Below are 13463 nucleotides of genomic sequence, written 5' to 3'. Positions count from 1 at the left end.
TTTAGAAGGCTGCTCTCATCAACTGGTAACGCACTGTATTATTGTTCTGACATTCAATTCTCCGCTTGCGTATGTGAGGCCTCAGGCATAAAATATAGTAAACACCTAATATTTATGGCAATAAGGCATTTATCACAAGGCATCTATTTCCTATCAAGGCGGCCAATAAACCGCCGGCAGAAAATCAAGAAAAAAAGTAGTCCGCTCTCCAGATCAAGCTTTCACATCTACGATAGAACAAACTACGATCATTATTTGAGCAATCATGGTGAAACGCAAGAGAACTGACACCCCCAAGGAGGACAAGACGGCTGGTACTCCTCCCAAGGCTACCAAATCCGCCCCTACTCCTCCAGAGACTCCCGATGCAGCTTTCACTATCCAAGTTGTTACAGGCTCTTATGAGCGGGTGCTCCATGGCTTCACCGTTGGTATCCCTGCCTCCAGCCTGAAAACAAAGGCTGAAGGTGACTCTCCGGCCATCCAATGCATGGATACTTTCCTATTCGAAGCCCATGGATCTGCAATTCGTTGTCTAGCATTGTCACCACTGCCTAAACCCACCGACCCTGTCGATGCCCAAAAGGTGATGCTGGCCAGTGGTAGTACAGATGAGCGCATCAACTTGTATTCGATCTCCGCCGCACCCCCTGCCGTGAATGAAGAATATCCGTCCGTGCCGACCTTCGCCGGAAACAAGATCCTCGAAAACCCCAGAAACCGTGAGCTAGGATCATTGTTGCACCACACTGCCAGTATTACCTCGTTGAGTTTCCCTTCGCGGACAAAGTTACTCGCAGCCGGAGAGGACAACACAATCTCGGTTTCCAAGACCCGCGACTGGACCGTCGTATCCACTATCAAAGCACCAAACCCAAAAATCCAAGGACGGCCAAGCGGTGATACGGCGCCTCCCGGAGCTGCTCCATCTGGAGTGAACCACTTTGCAGTGCACCCTAGTATGAAGCTGATGCTGAGTATTGGACGAGGAGAGAGATGCATGAGATTGTGGAATCTCGTGACCGGCAGAAAGGCTGGTGTGTTGAACTTCACCAGGGAAGTCCTACAAGGTGTCAAGGAGTCGAGATGGAGCACAGGCGAAGGTCGGCGCATTGTATGGGACTCTGAGGGAGAGGAATTCGCCGTTGCATTCGAATGGGGTGCAGTTGTGTTCGGAATCGTAAGTTATCTGGATGGTATACCATTGATCAAATTTCTGACTATTAGCACAGGACTCGATTCCCAGGTGCAGACTTATCCCTAGCCCGCGGAGCAAACTTCACCAGATGAAGTATGTGTCTTTGCCTTTGAAGGGTGGTGAAAAGGAAGATTTCTTGGCTGTCTCTACGGAGGATGGCCGAGTGATCTTCTATTCGACCAAAGAACTGAAAAATGCGGAGGATGATACCGAATGCTCAATTCCTCATGCTACGCCTGTTGCTCAGGTTGGTGGAAAGCAAGCTGGGTTCCCTGGCCGCATCAAGGACTTCGAGATCCTCACTCTTGAGGGTCAAGCAAAGGAATTCCGCAACGACTTCTTGGTCGTCACCGCCAACAGTGACGGAGTTGTCCGTGTTTGGAAGGTTGGTGGAAAAGAAGTTTCCGCAGCAAAGCAAGAAAAGAAGGATACGACTCAGATTGGGAAGCTCTTGACGACAAATGAAACTGGTAACCGCATCACATGCATGGCTGCCTTCGTCATGTTGCCTGCGGAGGACCCGTCTACACTGATAGACTCCGAAGACGACTCCGAAGATGAAGTGGAGTCCTCGAGTGATAGTGACGATGAGTAACCTCATTATTCTCAACTGTTATACCCTTTATACCGTCAAATAGATCCCCAGTGGCAAACAATGTATCATGAGTATGAAAAGAACCTGGGATTATTGCCCTAGAAAATAATTATGACTATGTTTTCTACCATTTTTCTTTTCAATATCAGTATTCAACTCACCTAAGAATCATTTAACGTATGTTACTCCTGTCGCTGCTATATAAACCTGGTGTGGCGCACTTCATGGTGTAGTTGTCAAGGATTTTCTTAGATAAAGATGAATGAGTCACCCACAATAAACCAACCTTGGAAGAGACAGCACTAAACCTGTATATATAATGCCTGAAACAAACGCCCAAGTGAATTATATTATCTAGTATACTTACTAAAAGTGTTATAACGTAGTAGGAAACGTAGAGTTGCCATCCAGACACCGCCCGGCTCTCCACTACACACAATCCCCCACCTACATTCTTTCATTATCATATCGCGGGAAGCAATTTTCACCCGACCTTCTACCATCCCACAAGCTTCGTTTAGCCACTTGCGTTTTTATTCAACGCTGCTGTTAATCGCGAGTTGATTTCCTATTCCATTTCGCAATTATGGCATCCAACGGCGACTTCTCTGACGAGGGATCCCAGCCCGGCTCACCTTTACTCGATGCCCACAATGCCCGCGGAGAGGTCGAGGACCAGGAGCCCCTTGAGCAGGAAGAGAAACCTCTCAAGTCTGCTATGAAGAAGTCCGAGCCTGCTCCTCAACCGAAGCGTCCAGAACTCCCCGAGCAGCCCAACCCGGACACGCTCGATCTGTCAAAATTGACGCCTCTTTCACCTGAGATCATTGCCCGGCAAGCTACTCAGAACATCGGTATGTGACCGTTGGTTTTTGAAAGCTTCTGCGTTCAGAAACACACTTCATTCATTAGGTCCAATTTTGCTATATAACAAATTTACTGACGTGATTATCAGGCACCATCGGACATGTCGCTCAGTTAGACACCTTCCCTTGCCTTTTTCTTCCTACATGCATACTAATACAATCTTAGCGGCAAATCCACCGTTGTCAAGGCGATCTCCGAGGTTCAAACCGTCCGCTTCAAGAACGAGCTTGAGCGCAACATTACCATTAAGCTTGGTTATGCCAATGCGAAAATCTACAAGTGTGACAGCCCCGAATGCCCTCGGCCCACATGTTACAAGAGTTTCAAGAGTGAGAAGGAGATCGACCCTCCCTGTGAGCGTGAAGGATGTACAGGCCGTTACCGGTTGCTGGTAAGTACTCCTGCTCCTTCCCCTCTGAAGTCCAAGTCAGAGCCTTTCCTCAAGTGGACCTAATCTAACCTCTGATACAGCGCCACCTCAGGTACCATCAATCCCCAATCTACCCCCAAACTGGAGTTCCATCCTTGATTCATTGGGTATAAGCTAACCTTTAATCTAAAAACAAAAAGTTTCGTTGACTGCCCTGGTATGTTTGCTAGATCTTCTCTGTCCAGAGTTAGAACACTGCTAATCTTCAATCATAGGTCACGATATTCTGGTTAGTACTTATTCTCTTGTGTATCTTGGGAAACTCGGTTTCTCTTTGGGTGTCGATTCTAATCAGCTTTGCGCAGATGAGCACCATGCTTTCAGGAGCCGCGGTCATGGTAGGTTTCATTCTCCACCACTGCAACAATTAGGATTTCGAGGGATTTGTGATAAGCTAACATCGTTTTTCTAGGATGCTGCTCTCCTCTTGATCGCCGGAAACGAAACATGCCCCCAACCCCAGACCTCGGAGCACTTGGCCGCCATTGAAATCATGAAACTCAACCACATCGTCATTCTCCAAAATAAGGGTAAAACCATGGTTTTCTTGTCAAACTGCCGATGAAACGAAGCGCTGACGTTTAAAAATAAAACAGTTGACCTCATGCGAAGTGATAATGCCCTTGAGCATTACCAGTCTATCCTCAAGTTCATCCGCGGTACCGTTGCTGATGGATCGCCGGTCATCCCTATTTCCGCACAGCTGAAGTACAACATTGACGCTGTCAATGAGGCCCTTGTCCAGACCATCCCTATCCCCCTTCGCAACTTCGAGGCTACGCCTCACATGATGATCATTCGTTCGTTCGATGTCAACAAGCCCGGTGCCGAGATCGATGAGCTCAAGGGTGGTGTTGCCGGTGGTTCCATCCTTACCGGTGTTGTAAAGCTGAACGATGAGATCGAGATCCGCCCCGGTCTCGTCACCAAGGATGAGCAGGGCAAGATCCAGTGCCGTCCCATTTTCTCTCGCATTGTGTCTCTCTTCGCTGAGCACAATGACCTCAAGTTTGCCGTTCCCGGTGGTTTGATCGGTGTCGGTACCCGCGTCGACCCCACGCTTTGCCGTGCCGATCGTCTCGTTGGTTTCGTTCTCGGTCACCGTGGCCGTCTCCCCGCTATCTACACTGAGATTGAGGTCAACTACTTCCTGCTCCGCCGTCTTCTGGGTGTCAAGACCGCCGATGGCAAGCAAGCCAAGGTTGCCAAGCTTGCTAAGAACGAAGTCCTGATGGTTAACATCGGTTCCACTGCTACTGGTGCCAAGGTCCTCGGTGTCAAGGCCGATGCCGCTAAGCTCAGCTTGACCAGCCCCGCCTGTACGGAAGTTGGCGAGAAGATTGCCATCAGTCGCCGAATCGAGAAGCACTGGCGTCTGATTGGATGGGCCAACATTGTTGCGTAAGTCTACGGGTTTGGTATTACTTCTAGTGACAAATGCTGACTGTTTCGATTCTCAGTGGTAACACCCTCGAGCCCGTGCAGCAGTAAAGCAATCCTTTCAACGATTTCCCAGTTCGAAATGGGGAGCTTGGGGAATGAGGTCTGTCATGTCGGGGAATTTGATTTGCACATAACACTTGCTACCTATATCCCCGGACAACGACCTCACCCCACCGACCCTCGAACACGAGTCTTGCGATCTATGATTGCAAAAAAGTTTTATGGTCATAAGTCATAACGAATCAGAGAATTAAAGACGTGATTTAACTGATTCCCCGGCTGAATAGAGAAGATGGAGGAGTCATGCAACGCTGTATTGTCGCCACCTTGATCGGTTTACCTGCTTCATGCATGTCAGCGACCACTTTATCTGGTCTGCGACTGTGTGCTACGGTTTGGTCTGAGGGACGGACGACGAACGGGGATGCTGGTGAAGTCGGCGAATAAGATATGTGCTTTTTATTTCCATCGTACGAGGGAGTTGTTTTCAAGAGGTTTCCTGTTCATTGCTCGGTTTTTTGTCTGCATCATCGGATCTTATGTAGATAGGCCTATAGGTACAGGTCTGGGTTTAAAATGCAGGGAAGTTAGGACCAGCACAGCTTTAAGAGCTTCTGCATGTTTATTCTATTTACAGATGGGCTTTTCGTCTGATGGGAATACAAAAACATTCGCAAATGAGATCGATGCTCCCACTAGATCGTCCGCATGTCGGATGTATATATTCTACCTAGGTACTACATGTATGACTACCACCACTCGATATTTCCTCACAACGTAATGACCATGCACGCTTGACCACCAGGTATTGTAACATACAGGGAATCACAAGCTATACTAACATTCAAATGATGACATCTACAATATTCGACTATTGTGCTGATCGACCGTTGTAGCAGCCCTTCATTTACCTTTAATGTTGGCAGAGTAAAATTCAATATAGTCATATTAACTCCTCATCTCGCACCCCAGATATTCGGTTTAGAATGAACAAGATTCTCGTCAATTAATAGGCCCAATTCCTGAGATGGACGTTGCGTTAGGCCCCCGGGGCCATGGGATGATCCTGACATGCAGGAGATCTGACTAAGGCGGCCGATAATAACAAAGTAGCATCTTCTGCCTTGAACAACGCCCTCTTTCTTCGGCTAGTTGCGCGTTTTCAATCATGTATATCCTCGAGGTAAGTTGTTTTGATTGAGATATCATCATGTTTCCACGGTGAATGTGCTTTCTATCGTGGACATGTCGCTAATGACTGTCTTCCTGCAGCAATTGGCGCGCTTGCTCGATCGCCCGTTCTTCCCATGGAAGAACGTGCTTGTGGGCTTTTCACTGGGCCAGTTCGTCCTTGAAGGTTTCCTGTCACTTCGCCAGTACAAGTTTTTGCAACGGACGAAGCCTCCCAAGGTTCTCGAAGGGGAGGTTACCCAGAAGGTCTTTGACCAGAGTCAGGTATGAACCCGATCACAGAGCATTATGCCATATACAGAGGCTCATTGGAATATCATCACAGGCATACGGTCGCGCAAAGGCCAAGTTCAGCTTCGTTTCCGGTCTTTACGGTCAAGTCCAAAACCTTGCATTCATCTACGGTGATGTTCTCCCTAAGCTCTGGGGCCTCAGCGGTCTGCTGCTGGCTCGGTACCTTCCTGGTCGGTTCCAAGGCGAAATCTGTCAAACATTGGTATTCTTCTTCGGTTTCAACATTTTAAGCACCATCCTCTCGCTGCCCGTCTCCTACTACAACACGTTTGTGCTCGAGGAGAAGTTCGGTTTCAACAAGCAGACGGTTAAGCTCTGGATTACGGATATGCTCAAGGGTCAGATGCTTGGAATTGTCTTGGGAACTCCCATTATCAGTGCCATTCTTAAAATTATCCAGAAGTTTGACAGCTCGTTCTACTACTACCTCTGGCTCTTCGGTGTCTTCCTCCAGGTCTTCGCCATTACTATCTACCCGATTGCGATTCTGCCTCTGTTCAACAAGCTCTCGCCTCTTCAGCCCGGTCAACTCAAGACCGGTGTCGAAAACTTGGCCAAGAGACTCAACTTCCCTCTCTCCGAGCTGCACGTTATTGACGGCAGCAAGCGCAGTGCCCACAGTAATGCCTACTTCTACGGTCTGCCATGGAAGAAGCACATTGTCATCTACGATACTCTGATTGAGAAGACCGAGCCTGAGGAGGTTGTTGCTGTGCTGGGCCATGAGCTTGGCCACTGGAGCCTCAGCCACACCACCAAGCTGTTCGGCATTGCCCAGGTACGAACTTTCTCAGTTGCTGTTTTGCCGAATTATCACTAACTATGCAATCCAGGCCCACATGTTCTACATCTTCGCTCTCTTCTCCGTCTTTGTCAACAACAAGTCACTGTACCAGTCCTTCGGATTCATCAACGAACAGCCTATCATGATTGGTTTCTTGCTCTTCTCCGATGCCCTGGCTCCTATGGATGCTGTCGTGAAGCTTCTCATGAACATCCTCAGCCGGAAGTTCGAATTTGAGGCCGGTATGCTCCGTTCAACCTGTCACATATACTCTCGGTTTTACTAACAGTACCCCCCCAGATGCATTTGCCCAGAACCTTGGTTACTCCGACAAGCTTGCATCCTCCCTCCTGAAGCTCCAGATCCAGAACCTGAGCACTATGGACGCCGATCCGATTTATGCTAGCTACCACTACTCCCACCCCATCCTCACCGAGCGTCTCGCCGCGCTTGGCTGGAAGGGTGGCAAGGTCACCAGCAACAAGGAGGAAGACAGTGAGAAGCCTGTCAAGGCCGCGGACCGCGAGCTATAAACGGGGTGCGTGTTATTGGTGACTTTAATATGATATGGACGTGATTTCTTTTGTGCCTGTGATATCTTGGAATATCAATCTCGAGAAGCAAAAAGCGAGGCTTGGAAATGTTCCATTATGTATTGATTGGATTGTAGCAATCTGTCTAATCTCTAAATGACACTTTTTGTCCAGACATGAAATGCGAGTACTTTTTTGTACGTCCAAGACCTAACCCAGCCCACAGGAATAGAGCAATAGAACGAATGAAAGACAAGAGACTCCGACCCAATGCAGCAACGCCCACAACCAAATATATACCCACACACTCAATCGGATTCCTCAGCCTTCGCCTGGGCCTTACTCTTCTTCTCCGCCAACCGTCTCTCCTTCTTCTTCCGCTTGCGCTCCTCCTTATCAATACCGGCCTCCTGATCCGCGAAAGCCTCAGCCTCAGTGCCAAACTCAGCGTCATCCATGACAAGATCATTGCTATCATCCAGTTGTTCCTGGTTGTTGGTTTGCGGAATACCCGCCGCAACATCCAAATACTCTTCTCCGGGGTTCTGCTTCGCGACGGTCAGATCGCGACCGAGGAGCTCGCCGGCCAGACCCGCTTGCACACGCTTCAGGTTATGGAGGATCAGGTTCGGCGCTGCAGCGGTCGTCCGTGAGACGGGGCCATGCTCGCTGATGCTGGCGTTGGGTTGCAAGGACGGGTCTGTCGCGGCGCGGTCCAGGTAGGCAGCTAGGAATTCTTGCGCGGCGGACTGGCTGATGGTCTGTGTGTTTTGCACTGTGACTGGGGGGAGGGCCTGGGGACCTTGGGTTGCCATTTTGGTGGGATTGGTATTCTTCGCCGGGTTTGATGGGCGGTTTTTGAGGTTAAAGGGGCGGTGGTGCCGATTATGGAGTGGTTTGGCCCGGTGGTGGGATTGACAAAGCCGGGAGTAGAGTTTCTCTCGAGGTCAGGGTCACTTTGCGAGCAGTATGGAGAGTTGCACGGGCGACGTTGGACATTTCGCATCTCGAGATCAAAAAAGTTCGGTGACGCTAGTCCCGATCGGGTAGGTCTTCTTAACGGGATGCGCTGCAGGTATAGTTGATATTTATTGACAGATAAACGAACGTAGTTATGTAGTAGTTATAGAATTATAAGTAGATCGTGCACTAAACATTGTCCAATTGCGTATTCTATATATCCTAAGTAATTAACTGTACATCCTTGTAGACATACATCTCTAGGCGGGTCCGTGCCAGCGGCTCCGCGCTTAATTTTCTGTCTTCCGACGCCGCGTCTTGTCCACCAGGCCTCACTTGATCTCCAACTCCGAAATCTCACCCCACCGTCAATCGCCCTCGGACAAAGCCAGAGCCCTGAAAATGTTTTGCCTCCGCGCCAAGGCCGTGCCCTCAGCCTTCCGGGCCACCACATCGGCCATGCGAACCCCGATGAACAGGTACGCAAAGCACCCAACCTTTCCAACCTCTATACCAGACAGCTAACACTTCTACTCCACCTTGCAACAGATTCGCCAAAATCCCGCAACAACCAAGCACACCTTCCACAATGCTCTCATCCCGATTCTTCTCCTCCCTCCTCTCCACGCCAACCCGCTTCCAAGCCTCGCGAACACTCGGCAGCCGCCTCTCCTCGCCAACCACAACCGCAACCGCAACCGCAACCGCCTTCTCACCCCTGTCATCACTCCTCTCCCAGAAGGCACCCTCGCAGACTCGATCATTCTCCGCAAGTGCCTCCCTAGGCGTGCGCCGTGTGACATTCCGTCCGTCACGACGGGTCCAAAAGCGCCGCCATGGATACCTGGCACGCAAGAGGGACAGAAATGGACGTAAGACTCTTATCCGGAGGACTCTTAAGGGCCGGAAGGAGTTGAGTTGGTGATTTATTCGTTTGTGTGTCCGACCTTACAATCCTTCCGGGGTTGTTGTGGAAGAGGACGGGATTTATACCACAGAGGACTAGGGTGTCATGGATTGTGGAATCTATAACGGCTCACGGCGATGGTGGGAAGGCAGTAGGGGGCCAATTACTGATGCATCCACTTCTTGGAACTATTGAAGTCTTCAAGATTGGATCCGAGTTCAGACAGGACAGTTGCTGGCGGGTCTTGTCTGGCGTGTACCATATTTACCTCTCCCGAGGATGTGTGTGACTACATTTCATATAGTGCGAGTTTTTCAGCTTTCTTTGTTTCAGTCGAGATCCCGGCGTTTACTGGGTTGCAGCTTTGCAGCAAGTAAAAGAGTAGATTCATCACTGTCTAGGTTGTGTAGAGTCTCTTGACACCACAATTCTGTCTATGTGATCTACCTAGCTACCCGTGTATAGATCGTTCATCAAACATATCACTCGCGTTCGTCTTCACCACCCTCCGATCCAGTCTCGGAGTCCTCATCATCATCGTCATCGTCATCGTCCTCATCTTCTTCCTCGTCGCCAACCTTCAGACCATAGTCGTCCTCGAATTCCTTAAGAGGCTGAACTGTGGGAGTGAAGCCGGAAGTTTCGAAGCCCTGCTTGATGGTCTGTTCGCAATAAAAGTTAGCAATACATACATCTATCTGTCAATTGAATACCGGGGAACAACTCACCTCTTCCAACACAGTCGCGCAGGTGACAACCATGTTTGCAGTCTTCGGATCAAACAACGGCAAGATAATCTTACGCAGAGCACCCTTGATCTGATCGGTGGTGATGGCGCGGACGTTCTTGAGCATCTTCTCCTTATAGTCGCTGGGCAAGTTGCGCACGACTTGGCGGATGAAACTGCCCTGGGCAGCATTGGCGGCTGTCATCTGCTCATTGGCGTAGTTGACCACGATGCTGCTGATAGCACCCTCCAACATCAAAGGATCGAAAGGCGTAGCGCCGGACAGATAGTTCTCAACAATCTGCTTGCTAGACTCGAATGCCTTGTGGGCGTTCGGGGACCGGTACACATCGAAGTTGACAAAGCCAGTGTCGATGTTGTAGCTGAAATTGGTGCCGTATGCCAGACCAGTGCCGCGGACAGCAACCCAGAGGGGACCCTCGACGGCGTTCATGTACGAAATCGCGACCAGCAGGGCGGGCAGGTCCGGGGAATCGTACGAGTCCAGACCACGGGCGGTAGCGTACGCGAAAGACGAGTCGACAGTCGGCATGGGGACAATGTAAGACTTGCCGCCAATGTTCTTGCCGGCCTCGCTCAGCCGGGACCGCCGGTCAGTGATAGGAAGCAACTCAGTGCTGGTGCCGAGGGTCTCAGCGAAGGGTTTCCAGGCCGAGACAGGGTTCTGGAGTTTCTCGAGATCGGCAATAACAATGACGCGCACGTTGTCGGGCCGGAAGAGCGAGCTGCGGATCTCCTCCATGCGGCTTACGATTTCCTCGGGCTTCTCGGCGAGCAGACGCTTGACGCGCTTGAGGTAGCGAGCCTTCACCAAAGTAGAACGAGCACGGGTGATCGACTCCTCCGCGTAGTGAACCATCACATGTGCAGCAGCAAGCATGTCGTCACCACTGCGCTTGGAGTCGGGCACGTCGGCCAAGAGACGGGAGTTGATAGCCCGGAGTCTCTCCACGTCAAAGACGGACTTCCAGCACAGCTCCTGTAGCCAGGCGACGGCGTTCGCATACTTCTCCAACTCGACCTGGAAGGAGATACGGAGCATCTCCGAGTTTCCGAGACCGCGAGCGGTCTCCATCGAGTATCCGACGGTGTCTCTCTCTAATTCCACCACGACCTGTTCAAAGTCCATTACCTTGCCATCACGCTGCACCGGAATGTTGAAAAACGCCTCGGTGTAGATGGACAGCAATGGACGCAACTGAACGGGCACAGTATCAGCTGAGATGAGAACTGAAAGCTGGACAAAGCTACTAGGGATGTGCTCGAAGTGGATGAAAAGAGACTGGTCAGACTTGTCGGCATCAACAATGGATTGGACCTTGTTGTTGGGGCGTCCAGCCTTCAGGGCAGCACCTGAACGAGCCGTGGTGGTCTCCATGAAGTGGATTGACTCGGTTCCGGGGATAGTGAACTCTTCCAGCAATTCCTGTGGAATCTCCTTGTCGTTCTCTGCCATGGCCTTTTCGAGTTTTTCGGCAAGCTCCTTCAGGCCCTTCTCGCCGAGACGCTCCTTCTGCGCAGCGGCCCGGTCCTCCTCGTCCTTTTTCAGTGTGGCGGACATCTTCTGGGATGGGATACCCAAGATGGTGACATGGGCCGCATCCGAGATCCATTTCTTGATGAAAGAGCGCCACTGGTCCTCGGACCAGGTCTCAAGGACATCATATTCCCTCAGAGTTGCAACATCCATCAAAGTCGAGCCATCACGCTTTCCGAACAGGAAGTCAGAGATAACGTACTCTGCGAATGAAGAGGCAGAAGACTCAGTCGAGAACTTCCAGGTTCGGCGCTGCCGGGCGATGCACTCTTTCAAGTATTTCAGATCTAATTCCTTGGCCATCGCATCTTGGAGGATCTCAAAGAATCTCTTCTCAACGCTCTCCAGCTTCTCTGTTTCCACGCTGGTCAATGTGAAACGAACCTCCATGCTAGGATGATCCTCAGTTGCATAGTAAACGGCACTGGCGAGCTGTTCTTTCTCAACAATGATGTTCTCTAGCAGGGCTGCAGATGAACCGGCCAGGTACAGAAGGGACACATTAAGAGCCCCGGCTATAATACTGTCAGTATCTTATTTCAGGTTTTCGTGCTTGGGATCTTACATAGGACGGGGTCAGTGCAGTCAGGTCCCATGAATCGAATTTCAATTTCACCAAATGATTCATCCTCTTCGGGGAACTCAACCTTCTGAATAACGGACTTCTCCAAGTAGGGAGCCTGCTTGGAATCCACCCAAGGTCTCTTGAATGGTGCATCCGGGCTAGGAATGACATCCAAGATAGTGTCTTCGAACTTATCCAAGATCTCCAGCATGTTGTCTTGGTCGACTTCTCCAGTGAGGATCAGGCACAGGTTTTTGGGCTGATACATCTCACGGTGGAACTCGCGAATTCGTTCCGCAGGTAGGACACGAAGCTGTTCCATCATACCTCCTGTCTCATAACGGAAGCCCACGCCAGGCGGGTAGGTCAACCGCCGGGCTGCCAGGTCGATCAGCTCAGCGGCATTGTTCTGCACACCCTGCATTTCGGAGTACACGACACCGGCATCATTTCCAGAGCCATCGACGTGGTGAACCTCAGTGTAGCAGCCTTCGTCAGTCAGAGTAGGAGCAATCACATGCTCCAGGTAGACTGGCAGGATACGAGCAAAGCCTTCCCAGCCTGCGGTATCCAGCGTGTAGGCAGTGTGATCAGTTGCCGTCCAGGCATTGGTGCTGGAGTACACGCGTGTAGCCAGCTTATCCAGGAAGCCCTTGTAGCGGTAATTGCGGGAACCCATGAAGCACAAGTGCTCCAGAGTATGAGGAGCACCCGAATCATCGTGGATCTCGGTGGCAAGCACAAAGTAACCGTTCACTTTTGGACCCGGCTGGTCGATAACGACCACTCTCATGCCGGTGCGCTGTGATTCATACTGAGTGAACTCACTCGGCGAGTAATCAGGCTTGAACTGCTGGAGCAGTTTGAAGTGACTTTTCTGCACCGAGGGCGACATATTGATCAATGGGACAGACCCAGTGAAGATATTTCGCCGTAAGTTTGAGAGTCTGGTTGTCTTCGTTAGTAATTCGTGTCCATTAATTGAGAATTGATACAGTCGTGAGCACATCAACACATTCACAATGAGGAATAGTCTGATAACAAGTACAACAACCACAACTCGGATGAGAGAAGAATATCCACTCCGAGCTTACGTCAAATAGAATGCGAACAAAAGCAGCAACAAGCAAATCCTTTCCAAATCATGTCCTTTCAGGACATATCCGGCAGACCTGCGACATATCGCCAAGGATAAGTGGCATAAGTGGGGTGGCGAGCAGAAATTTGGGGATAGCAGGTTGATACACTTGATACACCCCTAGGCAATAAGAACTAAGAACGCAATTCATATGGGCTTACCGAAAGCACGTACTTCGACTCAGGAGGAATATCCGAGACACGGTGAGTCTGAAATGACAAATGTCTTCGAAAGTGTGTTGGTCCCGGAGTTTTCCAAGTTTGGGGGAGACCT

General features: G+C 50.3%; 6 protein-coding genes across 6 annotated transcripts; 4 read left to right on the top strand and 2 right to left on the bottom strand.

Annotated features, from left to right (window-relative positions):
- Nucleotides 1-265: 265 nt before the first annotated feature.
- On the top strand, nucleotides 266-1793 carry N7525_004460 (putative 60S ribosome biogenesis protein Mak11; the record flags this gene model as incomplete). The annotated part of the gene is made up of 2 exons (XM_002565754.1): nucleotides 266-1180; nucleotides 1233-1793. The coding sequence occupies 2 exons, from the start codon at nucleotides 266-268 to the stop codon at nucleotides 1791-1793; spliced, it is 1476 nt and encodes a 491-aa protein (XP_002565800.1).
- Nucleotides 1794-2379: 586 nt separating this feature from the next.
- Nucleotides 2380-4581, top strand: N7525_004459 (translation initiation factor eIF2 subunit gamma; the record flags this gene model as incomplete). The annotated part of the gene is made up of 10 exons (XM_002565755.1): nucleotides 2380-2647; nucleotides 2749-2770; nucleotides 2826-3051; nucleotides 3132-3142; nucleotides 3231-3247; nucleotides 3306-3319; nucleotides 3396-3428; nucleotides 3503-3620; nucleotides 3687-4491; nucleotides 4551-4581. The coding sequence occupies 10 exons, from the start codon at nucleotides 2380-2382 to the stop codon at nucleotides 4579-4581; spliced, it is 1545 nt and encodes a 514-aa protein (XP_002565801.1).
- A 1120-nt stretch (nucleotides 4582-5701) lies between these two features.
- On the top strand, nucleotides 5702-7335 carry N7525_004458 (zinc metalloprotease; the record flags this gene model as incomplete). Its single annotated transcript, XM_002565756.1, has 5 exons — nucleotides 5702-5716; nucleotides 5806-5988; nucleotides 6050-6796; nucleotides 6852-7044; nucleotides 7103-7335. The coding sequence occupies 5 exons, from the start codon at nucleotides 5702-5704 to the stop codon at nucleotides 7333-7335; spliced, it is 1371 nt and encodes a 456-aa protein (XP_002565802.1).
- A 308-nt stretch (nucleotides 7336-7643) lies between these two features.
- On the bottom strand, nucleotides 7644-8150 carry N7525_004457 (uncharacterized protein; the record flags this gene model as incomplete). The annotated part of the gene is made up of 1 exon (XM_002565757.1): nucleotides 7644-8150. One exon carries the CDS (start codon nucleotides 8148-8150, stop codon nucleotides 7644-7646), a length of 507 nt encoding a protein of 168 aa, XP_002565803.1.
- Nucleotides 8151-8697: 547 nt separating this feature from the next.
- On the top strand, nucleotides 8698-9220 carry N7525_004456 (mitochondrial 54S ribosomal protein bL34m; the record flags this gene model as incomplete). The annotated part of the gene is made up of 2 exons (XM_002565758.2): nucleotides 8698-8774; nucleotides 8845-9220. The coding sequence occupies 2 exons, from the start codon at nucleotides 8698-8700 to the stop codon at nucleotides 9218-9220; spliced, it is 453 nt and encodes a 150-aa protein (XP_002565804.2).
- A 464-nt stretch (nucleotides 9221-9684) lies between these two features.
- Nucleotides 9685-12947, bottom strand: N7525_004455 (putative zinc metalloprotease; the record flags this gene model as incomplete). Its single annotated transcript, XM_002565759.1, has 3 exons — nucleotides 9685-9864; nucleotides 9931-12002; nucleotides 12053-12947. 3 exons carry the CDS (start codon nucleotides 12945-12947, stop codon nucleotides 9685-9687), a joined length of 3147 nt encoding a protein of 1048 aa, XP_002565805.1.
- Nucleotides 12948-13463: the final 516 nt, after the last annotated feature.

Source organism: Penicillium rubens, assembly GCF_028828025.1.
Source record: "Penicillium rubens strain IBT 27055 chromosome Unknown utg000002l_segment0_segment0, whole genome shotgun sequence".
Lineage (NCBI taxonomy): Eukaryota > Fungi > Ascomycota > Eurotiomycetes > Eurotiales > Aspergillaceae > Penicillium > Penicillium rubens.
This window is presented reverse-complemented; position numbering and strand designations above follow the sequence as displayed.